Source organism: Carassius carassius, chromosome 15 (genome assembly GCF_963082965.1).
Source record: "Carassius carassius chromosome 15, fCarCar2.1, whole genome shotgun sequence".
Taxonomy (NCBI): Eukaryota; Metazoa; Chordata; class Actinopteri; order Cypriniformes; family Cyprinidae; genus Carassius; species Carassius carassius.
Window position 1 is genome coordinate 12,956,388 of NC_081769.1, and position 13,046 is coordinate 12,969,433.

General features: G+C 40.8%; 1 protein-coding gene across 2 annotated transcripts; it reads left to right on the top strand.

The window, feature by feature from the left end:
- Positions 1–12,041, top strand: LOC132158129 (coiled-coil domain-containing protein 106-like). 2 transcript variants are annotated; one of them, XM_059567411.1, is made up of 9 exons: positions 1–152; positions 549–670; positions 793–894; positions 3,623–3,808; positions 4,158–4,208; positions 9,770–9,991; positions 10,322–10,531; positions 10,630–10,933; positions 11,682–12,041. In XM_059567411.1, exons 2-9 carry the CDS (start codon positions 616–618, stop codon positions 11,704–11,706), a joined length of 1,155 nt encoding a protein of 384 aa, XP_059423394.1. In that variant the 5' UTR covers positions 1–152; positions 549–615; the 3' UTR covers positions 11,707–12,041. The 2 variants fall into 2 exon arrangements, with proteins under 2 accessions (XP_059423394.1, XP_059423395.1); XM_059567412.1 differs by having other exon boundaries at positions 1–148.
- Positions 12,042–13,046: the final 1,005 nt, after the last annotated feature.

The window sequence follows — 13,046 nt, forward strand, 5'->3', positions numbered from 1 at the left end:
GTCTATCGTCACGTTGTTTTTAGCTCTGCTGCTGAGGGTGATTTAATTGTTATTGTTAGCAGGCTGATTCTTCAGCAAACACAACGAAAGTGCATTGAGACACGCATCAAATACGTGACAGAAAAGCACGTTCAACACGCGAACAACGGTTTGTACGTGTTTAGTGTCATCACGTGATAGAAATACAGCGTTTATTTGGGTACAGTCTTTTGAAACGGTTTAAATGTGTTTAATTGCACTGAGCTGACTGGCTAACTGTTAGCTATTCGGCTCAGTGCTGTTAAACAAACGGTGTATTATCCCTTCACCACTACACTAACCGTGAATAAGCTCAGTATTTTTGATATCAAGAAGAGTGCAGCTCATGTCATAACCTGTCTTATGTAGTTGTTTTGGTTGTGGATGGCTGGTGTCTGGGTGATTGAAAGATAGTGACAGTCAGTTTGCCTGTTTAACTTTGTAACTTTAAGTGTAAAACTGGTAAAATGCTAGTCATCTGGCATGTTTTATGTACCTTTTGTGATATGTTGCCGCATGTGTGTCTGCAGAGAAATAAAGCAGATGTTGTGAGTATTTTGGAGGACAGTCGCTCTCTGTGTCTGAACCGGTGGAAATATGAATGATGCGGATGCAGCCTCAAGGAAGCGCGCGAGCTCCCGAGAGCTCCAGCGTAAGTATGCACGCACTATAATAACACTGTCATAAATGCACTTTGGAGCTGATGGCGTAACCCCTGTGAATTTCCCTGAAAAATAATGTCCATCCTACTTGTCTTTAATCATCTTTCTTCAGCTCCCAAGAATGAGGATGCCTATGAAATCCCCATTCCCTTTGATGACAACAACTTTGATCAGCAGGGAGGCTTCTACAACCAGAATGACCACAACTTTGACGGTCAGTTCAGTTTATCATCATTATTACTTGGTATTGTTCGAGTCTCTTAGAGAATGTTAAAGGTTTAGTTCACCCACAAATGAAAATTCTATCATTTACTCTCATTCAAACATCAACAACTTTTTGTTTCACACAAAGAACGATACCTCAATAACTAACATTACATTATTAGGCTTCACTTCCACACTAACTATAATTCAATACAGCTTTAAAATCATAGCAAGAAAATACAGGTGCATCTCAGTAAATTAGAATGTCATGCAAAAGTTAATTTATTTCAGTAATTCATCTCAAATTGTGAAACTTGAGTATTAAATTCAATGCACACAGACTGAAGTAGTTTAAGTCTTTGGTTTTATTAATTGTGATGATTTGGGCTCAAAAACCATCTCAACTACTATCACTATCTCAACAAATTAGAATACTTCATAAGACCAATAAAAAACATTTTTAGTGAATTGTTGGCCTTCTGGAAAGTATGTTTATTTACTGTATATGTACTCAATACTTGGTAGGGGCTCCTTTTGCTTTTATTACTGTCTCAATTCGGCGTGTCATGGAGGTAATCAGTTTGTGGCACTGCTGAGGTGGTATGGAAGCCCAGGTTTCTTTGACAGTGGCCTTCAGCTCATCTGCATTGTTTGGTCTCTTGTTTCTCATTTTCATCTTGACAATAGCCCATAGATTCTCTGTGGAGTTCAGGTCTGGTGAGTTTGCTGGCCAGTCAAGAACATCAACACCATGGTCATTTAACCAACTTTTGGCTGTGTGGGCGGGTGCCAAATCCTGCTGGAAAATGAAATCAGAATCTTCAAAAAGCTGGTCAGCAGAAGGAAGCATGAAGTGCTCCAAGATTTCTTGGTAAACGGGTGCAGTGACTTTGCTTTTCAAAAAACACAATGGACCAACACCAGCAGATGACATTGCACCCCAAATCATCACAGACTGTGGAAACTTAACACTGGACTTCAAGCAACTTGGGCTATGAGCTTCTCCTCCCTTCCTCCAGACTCTAGGACCTTGGTTTCCAAATTAAATACAAATCTTGCTCTCATCTGAAAAGAGGACTTTGGACCACTGGGCAACGGTCCATTACTTCTCCTTAGCCCAGGTCAGATGCCTCTGACAATGTCCATGATTCAGGAGTGGCTTAACAAGAGGAATACGACAACTGTAGCCAAATTCCTTGACACGTCTGTATGCCTTTACCCCAGCCACAGTCCATTCCTTGTGAAGTTCACTCAAACTCCTGAATCAATTTCGCTTGACAATCCTCATAAGGTTGCGGTTCTTTTGGTTGGTTGTGCATCTTTTCTTTCCACTCAACTTTCTGTTAACATGCTTGGATACAGCACTCTGTGAACAGCCAGCTTCTTTGGCAATGAAAGTTTGTGGCTCCCTGTGAAGTGTGTCAATGATTGTCTTCTGGACAACTGTCAGATCAGCAGTCTTCCCCATGATTGTGTAGCCTAGTGAACCAAACTGAGAGACTATTTTGAAGGCTCAGGAAACCTTTGCAGGTGTTTTGATATGATTAGCTGATTGGCATGTAATCACATTCTAAATTGTTGAGATTAATTGGTGGATTTTTGTTAAATGTGGGCCAAAATCATCACAATTAAAAGAACCAAAGACTTAAACTACTTCAAAATGTGTACTTTGAATTTATTTAATACACAAGCTTCACAATTTGATTTGAATTACTGAAATAAATAAACTTTTCCACGACATTCTAATTTATTGAGAAGCACCTGTAGATTATTAGCTATGTTGTTTCTGAAATAAAATATTTATGACCGAAACAAGTTAATTAAAAATATACACATATAATAATAAAGCATATACATAAACCTAAATGGGAAATAAAACGGTTATGGAATAAGCATGTGTGCTATTCTGTGTCCTAAACTCCTGAAAAATTGGTGTCTCATATTTTACAGTCAATGCAAATTATGAAAGAAGTCTATTAAATCTGTGTGTTCAAATGAAAATAAAATGTAACTCCCTTGTTATCCTTTAACATTTTCATAGGTAACTTTAATTTAACGACACATTTTTTTATTCAGTAACTGTAACTATAATTTAGTTACATGTAACTAGTTAATCCCCAACACTGCTTATAGTACCATGGTTCATTATGTTACGTTCCTCGTTAGCCTAGTTTCGAGGAAAGGATGTATTTAATTTATAGTTCTATTTTGTTAGTTCTAGGTAGGGAGTGACTGTCATCTATATACTTTTGTTATTAATTAGGTTAGTTTATGTTGGGCGTTGGATACGCTAAAGTTTGCGGTTTTATTTCTACATTTTCTGTTTGATAGTTAGATTAGTTGGGTTAGGGTTAAGTTATCAGGGTTGTTTCTCCTTTTGATTATTTCCTTGTTTTGGCGTCTCTCAGCTTCCTCTTTTTTCATTATAGTTTCTTAAATAAATTTCTTTAAGGACTGCTAATCTTTACCTCTCAAAATAAATAGACTTGGCCTTGAACATCATTGTCTGTTGTCGGATCTCCTTATTTCATGGTTTGCCCCAGTGCCAGCTGTGTCTCACTTAAATGTTTCGAAACATCCCCCAAAAATATCAAGCACGTAATTTTTATTCTTGAACAGAAGTTGTATGTGTTTGAAAGGACACTAAAGCGAGTAAATAAAGACAGGATACATTATAATTTTTGGTTGAACTATGTATAGGTCAACATGTCGTGATATTTGCTTGTGTTGTGATGCAGGAAGTGATCTGCCAGCACAGAGCAGCTCGTACCTGTTAATCAATAACCTGCGCACACAACTACAGATCTCACTGGAGAAAAATTCATGGCTGCAGAAACGCATCGAGGACCTGGAGGAGGAGAGGGACTTCCTGCGCTGCCAGCTCGATCGGTTCATCTTCTCGACCAAGAGTCAGGAATGCAATGGTGAGACGAGTAATAGAGGATACTAATAGAGGATACTTAGTGCCACAAGAAAAAGTTAATGCAGTCAAAGGTCATTTGAGAAACAGTGGAATGTTTGGGAGAACTGTCATGTTGCACTTTAGTTTTTGCCTTTTTCCATAAACACTCTTCAGTTTACATAGAGTTTACATACTTTTACTATCCACGGAAAGAAAGGGTAATAAACTGTTTTATATGAAAAATATGTTTTTGTACATTCTCTTATGATCATAGCTGCAGTAAATCATCATATGATGCAGAAGTCAGGCTGCGTATTAATACAGATTTCCCAAAGACTGACAGGAAAACTGAATTTCTGTTTTCCCTGCAGGTAATGATTCCAGGAGTTTTTCTTGGAGAAGGACGAGAGAAAATGATCGCGGTAAAATCTTTTTTGACTTTCGAAATTAGACTCATTAAATATTAATTATACTATTATACTTTTTATTAATATTTTGAAATAACTTTTATTTTTATATTTCCAGCTTTCATTTTCATTTTGGTTAAATTTTGAGTAATTTGTTTAATGTTCTTTTGTCATTTTTATTAGTTTTTTAAATGTTTTTTTTATTTTTTTTATTATTGTACTGTTTCAGTTTTAGTTCATATTAGCTTATTTATTTCCAGTTAGTATTTTTAGTATTTTAAAGAGGTCACAGGCCCCCCGCCACTGCTCTGCGCCATTCTTCCCTGAAGTTCACAACGAGCTGACCAAGTCGTGGCTTGCCCGCTACTTGGCCTGCTTGTGCACTACCTCTCCCGCAGCTCTCACTTCAGTTGATGGCTCTCAGGAGTAGGACTATGAGCAAATACCGCCCATAGACAAGGCAGTAGCTGATCACCTATGCCACCCCGCGGCTGTTGGGTGGAAAAACAAGAGAGCCCTTCCTTCCAAGCCCTGCAGGATGACCTCCGCCATGGCTGGCAGAGCCTATTTGTCCACAGGCCAAGCTGCTTTGGCACTGCACACCATGGCCATTTTCCAGGTGTTCCAAGCGTTTCCTGGACGAGTCTGGTTCTGACGCACCTGCCTTTAGTGACCTCTTCAGCGCCACGGATTCAAGGAGATCGCAAAAGTGGCCTTTCTCGACGCCCCAGTCTCTCCAACCGGTCTCTTCATGCCAGCTGTAGAAGGGTTCACTGAGCGTTTCACTGTAGCACAAAAGTCATCCCAGGCCATGCTACACTTCCTGCCCAAATGCTCTAGCTCAGACTCTGCCTTGAGGAGTGTACCGACTCAGCATCAGAGCAAGCCTGCCCCTTCTACCTACCATACATTGCCCCCTAAGGAGTAGCGCCAGCGAGCCCACCCTGCCTAAGCACGCTACCCTTCCGAGACGCCAGGCCCCTGGCCAAGGATTGTCCTGGACCCGACGCCTCAAGTCTTCCTGACCCCTCAGAAAGAAAGAGGAAGGGACAAAGTCCCGCCATGGCCGGACCATCCCAAAAGCTCTCTCGCCTAGTTCCCCTGCCAGCCCCTTCAGTTCCGGGTTTTGGGGACTAAGGGTTTGTTCTGCGACCTGGGCCCACTGTTGTTTTGCCCACGCAAAACGTTGTTATGGTGGATACAATAAATATTTCACATTTTCAAAAAGAGAGCAATTTTCCTCTTCCACACTCGTCAGTGTTGAGGCCCCTGTACAGCGGTCTGTCATCTGACGCTATCCTACCTCTTGTCATGGCAGGCCATCCCCAGAGTGTAAAAGTGGGTTTTGGGAATAATAAATCATGGCTACTCACTGCAGTTCACCTGAAGACCTACGTTTCCAGTGGATGATTCCCACTTTGGTAGAACCAGACACTCATGTCCTCCACACCGAGGTGATGACTCTGCTAGGGAAGGGAGCCATAGAAATAGTAACCCCCCTCAGAAAGGGAAAAGTTGGGGTTCTACAGCTGTTATTTCCTTGTCCCCAAAAAAGATGGTGGTCTCAGACCCATCTTAGACATCAGACTCCTGAACCTCTCCCTCATGAGATGGAAGTTAACTTTGAAACAGATCCTCACGCAAATTTGCCCCGAGGACTGGTTCTTCTCACAGGATCTGAAAAATGCTTACTTTCACATCCAGATAGCCCCCCATCACATACAATTCTTGAGATTTGTGTTCGAGGGCGTGGCTTACCAATATACAGTCCTTCCCTTTGGGCTGTCTCTAGCTCCTCGCACTTTTACAGTGTGCATGAACGCGGCGCTTTCCCCTCTGAGACAGATGGGAATCCAGGTTATGAATTATCTCGACGACTGGCCCAGTCGCAAACCGAGCAAGACCATCACAGATCCGTGCTCCTCAGCCACTTGGAGTGCTCAGGCCTCAGGGTCAATTTTGCCAAAGCTCACTGCTCCCCAGCAAAGGTATCACATTCCTGGTTGCAGTCTTCGACTCAGCCCGAATGAGGGGTGTAGTCTCGCCAGAGTGCGTCCTGACAATTTCTCAAATCGCGGCTTCCACCAGGTGTAAAGCCTGTTTCCCTCTGAAGTTTTTCCAGAGGATGCTAGGGCTGATGGCTTCTGCCACCCCAGTTTTGCAGCTCGGCCTTCTACGGATGCGGCCTCTGCAATACTGGCTGAAACTCCGGGTCCCACCTCACGCTTGGCGGCATGGCTGCTTCGCATCAGGGTAAATCAGGCCTGTTTGGCAGCCCTGAAATCTTAGACAAACCCTGTTTGGGTTAGTCGTGGAGTACCCCTGCAGGCGGTTTCCAGAAAAACGCAGTACTCATTCTGTGTCTCAGGGAACCGAGGCTACGTTCGTACAGAGTACGTAAATTGTCAAGGCAAAATTTCTAAGTTTCATATATTTATTAGTTTTTCATGTAATATTATTTAGATTTGAGCTTATTTCAATTAATAAAATTATTAAAATTAGTTTTTTTTAGTTATAATAGATTTATAATATCCTTGTACAGAACATTAATAAATCCTAACCAAAATATTTGAAGATGTTTCTTTTCGCTTCTGGCCAAAGTCTGTGCTGTGTTGTCCTAACATGGTAAGGGTGAGAATCCTTGATGCAACATAGAGATTACAGGGGCCAGCTGCACAAACTTTGATTGGTTAATTCTAAATCATAATAAGTCTGACCAGCTAGCGGTAGGGCTGCATGATAAATGTTCACTGACAAGCTCTATATGAAATATGGTCATGAACAACGGCTCTGTGTAGTAAATGCTGCTCCATGTGAAAGCGAGCAGGTGATGAAGATTTACCACTGATTACAAAACCGGCTTTACTGACTAGTTGTGCATTAAATATTGCATGCGATTTATCGTGCAGACCTAGCTAGCAGTTAGCTGAGGGTAATGAATCTAATTTTTCATATTCAAGTTAGACCAGTCTTTAAAGGTGCCATCTGTCATATCTGGCAAAAAAATCAAGTCATACTCCACATTCCATACCAGATGGGGGCAGTATGCCTCAATAAAGTGAATTGGTCTACTCTAGAGTAACAAACGAGAAACGGCATAGTCTCTATGCTCCGCCCCTACCTTCACAACAACCCTAGAGCATAGCCGAAGCCTATAAGACAGCGGTTCTCAATTGCAGTCCTCGCGCCCCACTGCTCTGCACATTTTGAACGTTTCTCTTAGCGCTTTAGACATTTGTTCTATTCGAACATAAGTGCCCTGCGAAGTGGACATCACAGGATATTCAGCCATGATTCCAGTTCGAAGCGAACGTAGCTATATGTTCCAATCAAAGTGCATTGAAGTGTGCAAAACGTGAATTTAAATTGTATTGATTTACAGAGGTATATGATGTCACAGTTGTCCATGTTTAAAGACGCTGCACAGCACAAATCAGTGAATGAATGTTTCGATGTGAGGTAAACTTCAACAGATTTTCAGAGAGTAGGGTGCAATGAACATTTAAAAAACAGTTCATGAACGGAGTTCATTTCTAACGAGCTGATTATCTGAATCAGGTGTGTTAACAAAGAGAAACGTGCAAAATATGCAGAGCAGTGGGGCGCGAGGACTGGAATTGAGAACCGCTGCTATAAGGACGTTTTGCCTCCAGAGGAACGTAGGGTGATGTCAAGTGATTTTGAAACATGACATCTTCAAGCTACTCCCCTTCACCTTTACCAGTGAATATGTTCATATTCATTTTGTTCATATTACATTGAGTTGTATATACACATTATTGGAATTATTGTTATGGGGAGTCGTGGCCTAATGGTTAGAGAGTCGGACTCCCAATCGAAAGGTTGTGAGTTCGAATCCCGGGCCGGCAGGAATTGTGGGTGGGGGAGTGCATGTACAGTTCTCTCTCCACCTTCAATACCACGACTTAGGTGCCCTTGAGCAAGGCATCGAACCCCCAACTGCTCCCCGGGCGCCGCAGCATAAAATGGCTGCCCACTGCTCCGGGTGTGTGCTCACAGTGTGTGTGTGTGTTCACTGCTCTGTGTGTGTGCATCTCGGATGGGTTAAATGTAGAGCACAAATTCTGAGTATGGGTCACCATACTTGGCTGAATGTCACTTCACTTCACTTAAATTAATTTGACAGACAGCATTCTGTCAACATCATTGGTCAACATCAGACAGGTGATGTTGACCAAGCTAGCGCCAACCAACAGTAACCAGAGCTGCCAACTCTCAAGCATTCACCGTGAGACACACGCAATTGACTCTTTTCACACGCTTTCACGCCACACATCAATTTTCTCACGTACAGAAAAACCACGAAGCAAAGAGGACACGGAGACCAACAGACTAGTTAGAGCAGGTTACTTATGATATAAAAAAATGGGTAAGTTATAGCTAGCTAATTATCAAACGCAGCTACGGTTAGCCATCGCTAACATTAGCATGTTTATAGAACAGCCTTCGATACATTTCTATGTTATAACTTCCCGAAAAAAAATACACAAACATATAAAACAAACTTCTAGCGAAATACTAACAGCATCTAACTTACCAATCCAAAATAAATGTTGCAAGTTCGGTGTCGAACCTCATTTCTTTCAGGTCCATCAGTTGTCTCCAGCGATTGAAAGCAGTGCCGATGTTTACTCTGGTTCGGCTCCTTTTCTTATCGGATTTGATTTGTGATTCCGAGCGCGGTTGTTTCCGTAGCGGGTGGTGGTCTCTTGCCAAGGGCTTAAGTCATCCTTCCGCTCTCTTCCCTGAACTGAAGTAGTGGGCTGTACTTTCCACATGATTGACATCAGGTATAAGTACACCCACAAGCCGTGCGAGTTATTCGTGTATTGCAGGTTGGCTGGTGGTTATGTTGCCCGCATACCGCCTCCCATGGCCGAAACTGGTATTACGACACCTGTCGGTCCGGGGCTAGTAATGCTACTGCTAATTAAGGTTGATATCTCTGCAGCACTATAACTTGACATTTTTTAATGACAACATCGCCCTTATTTCTTCTCATACTTTTGATGCGTGTAGGTAATTTTTAAAATATTTTTACCTCAATTTTTGCACATGGCACCTTTAATCCATAGCAGGTTTTCCATCATCCTGTTTTTTTGCACATTTTGAAATATCGCATCAGAATCAAGTGATGGAAACGCTGAATTTTTTTATAAAAATGACTTAATTAGCAAAAAAATGTATGCTCGCTTGAGGTGTTTTTTGACTTGTGCAAAAAAGGGATAATGGGACATAGAAATGCATTTTGTGAATAAATTCCTCCAAGCACATCAAAAAATGTGACAATGTGACTTAAGGCTATGGGACGGTAAATCAGGACTAACCAGCGGGCCAAACTTGTTCCACAGCATCTGAAATGTTATATGGTCATTCAGAAATGCCCGAGCAAAGTCTATGAAAGTATTTCTGTATAATTGCTTCCTAGAACTGTTAAACGACTGCATTCCTTACAGCAGCATCCACCTCCGAAAGCAATGACAGCATTCGTTGTGTTTCGTCTAAGCCTATTATGCAACTGGCCACAGAATTAACTTTAATCATTAACGTTGCAGATCAACAAGTGGAGAGCCAGCGTTCATCCAACCGTCAATCATTCCAGCAGAGGCCAACCCAACAGACTTCAACAAATCCCAAGGCCCTGAGCTCTGTTCCTGGTCCAGTCAGTGCTCAGATAAATTCCTTGTATGGATCTCCCCACCCTCAGCCTCTTTTGCAGGGCCACGGTGGCGGCAGCACCAGCAGTAGCAAGAACAGGTCCCTCAATGAACTGCAAGGTGGGTCTAAAATGCTTTTTAACCTGTATTTGCACTATATTGCCATTTTGGTTTAAATGTTTACTGTATGTCTACAATAAGCATTTTTACAGTTTAGTTAAGAAGCTAACTTAAACTTGAAGTCACTATAGATTTACCATACTTCCATGTATGTCTTCATGAGTTTAATATTTTTCTAAAAAATGATAAAAAAAAAATTTTTTATGTTATCCTTTGTTTTTTAGAAGCAGTGATATATTTTTGCATGATTCTTTGATTAATCAAATTCAAAAGAACGGCATTTTATATAGAAATCTTTTTAGTTTTTTTCCTTTTTTTATGCCTCCACAGAATCCCTCACTCTTCTGGGAGATGAAGAAGAGGATGACTACCTTGAGGATAGCTACCTAGAGGAAGAGGAAATGATGTCTCGAGAAGATGTGATAACAGAGAACATGTCACTTCGGAACATTGGCACAGCCGGAAGACCCACCGGCAGTCATCCTGCTCTGAAGAGAAGAAGGGTATTCAGAATCGCCAGAGGGAGAGAAAGACAGAGAGGTGAGCAAGACAGTGTGAGGAAACATGGCAAACAAGTGCCTTTCTTCTGTTTCTGATCTCTTCAGTTCATCTTTCTCTCCTTATTGCTGTTGTGCTAGTGAAAGACGCAGCAGGTGTGCTGTTTCGCTACAAAAAGATCCTTGTAACATACCAGAGGTTTAAGAACATGTCCAAGGCCTTCCAGATCCACGGTGTAGATCGTAATACGGTGGCCTCTACCACACCCATTGCTGAGCTTCTGCTGGTGGCTCCAGAGAAGGTGGCTGAGGTGGGCGAGTTTGACCCGTCTAAAGAAAAGCTTCTAGACTACGCCCGGCGGTGTTATATTGCCCTCGACCCACAGACACTCAGCAAAGTGCAAGCCCTGAAGAAGAACAACCTCCTCCTTCCCATCTCATACAGGTAATACATACATACATATATACATACATACAGATGCTTAGCAATTATAGTGTTCCTGTTCAATTTCTTTACTCTTTGTCACTCTTCCAGGACATAGTCATTTTACACAATTTAGAAACCAATTAGTTATAATGAATTGTTTATATGTACTGTTTATTATTTATATGTGTTTATTGATTATATTGGAAATATAGTTTAAAGGAGTCATATTATGTTTTTTTAAGGATCATTATTTTGTTTTTGGTGTAACAGAATATGTTGACATATTCTCTTTGGATTTGAGACTTTGCAACTTTACTTTTCTTCTTTATGCACCAAAAGCTTGTAACACTCCAAAGAGAAAGGAAACATTGAAATCGCATCGTATGACCCCTTTAATCAATATATTCTTAATAAATAGGCTCTCTAATAATAAATACTATATTTTTAGGATGCACAGATATAAAAATTTGTGCCAATAGCGATAAAAAAAACTGGTTGTTTTAAAATTTACAAATCAGCTTTAAATTTACAATTCAAAATCATAAATATCCATTATGAACTGAGATATAGCTTCATGAAAGAGCTTTATTTTTATCAGTGTGTTTTAAATGACTTGTGTAAATCATAATAGCATTCTTACATAATCTGTTGCATTTGATTCAGTGTGGCAATTTTGATAAAACACATTCTTACATAAGGCACAAAATCTTGTAAAGACAAACACTTAAGAAACTGACCGTCAGTTTTTTTTTTTATGCTTCTCCAGGTTGAAAGGAACGGATAATCGATAATAGGAAGATTTAGCAGGGTGATTCTTATCCTGCTACTATACAGTGAAACCCTTCACTGTATTTTAATGTACCATAGGACACACATCTCTCATCTCAACATCCACATTGTTCTGTTCAGATCCGCTGTACTCTGATCCAAGTGTATTATCACTCACTCATAAAACTGGACGCTCAAAGCTGCGAGTGGGTTGCACACTTTTGCTTTCAGGTTTGGTATTTTAAAACAGAAGTTAGTTCTCAAACCCCTTTTTACACCATTCTTTCATAACAGACTTTTTAGTATCCCCTAATTGTTGCTATGGTTAAAGCTCAAGAATTTACCTTTAGTTATGATATTCTCTCAATACCACGACTTAGGTGCCCTTGAGCAAGGCATCGAACCCCCAACTGCTCCCCGGGCGCCGCAGCATAAATGGCTGCCCACTGCTCCGGGTGTGTGCTCACAGTGTGTGTGTGTGTTCACTGCTCTGTGTGTGTGCATTTCGGATGGGTTAAATGCAGAGCACAAATTCTGAGTATGGGTCACCATACTTGGCTGAATGTCACTTCACTTTCACTTTCACTCTGCTGGGTCATTAGATCCTCTCAGTTGTCCCAAGCGTGTGTCCTGGTTCTCCGTATCTGATAGCACTTACTTGACAGACTGAAAGATTTAGGTTCTTCTAAACAGTGGTGCATGCATAGACCCATGCACTCTTCCTATTTTAACACTGTGCTACTCCTGTACGTTCTCATTTGAACCTCTTTGGATATGATTTGTGGAGTGTTCGTGCATGTGTCTCCCTTAATAATGGACTGTCTCCTATTAGATGACACTGACTGTTCAGCATGTGCAAAGTTTATATAGTGATAATACATGTTAAAACAGTTGGTAATAGTACTAGTCTAGTACAGCATAGTGCAGATGTTAATGTTATGTGAGGAAGTGAGTGCAGAGATGTTCCTGTTCTACCTGGTGCTGAAGTACTCATGAGTGTGTGTGTGTGTGTGTCTGTGTGTCTTTGTTTTTGTTTGTCGAATTCACTTTGTGTGTGTGGGTGCATGTTGGGTGTTTGTTAATGTGCAGCGAGATTAGACTGTTCATGGCTCCTTTAAGCACATTTTGAATCCTCCATGTGGTTAATAAAAAACAGCAGGTTTCTCTTTACATCGCAATCTTCTTCCTCGCCATCAGATCATGTTTGTGGGAACACTACGAAAAGTTTCAGTTTGTTAACAGTTAATACATTAGATGTCATAAACTAAAATGAACAGCATTACTATTGAAAAATAAATGTACTTAAATGTATCTAAAATACATTTATTTAATGCTAAGTATACTGAATATACATGTACTTATT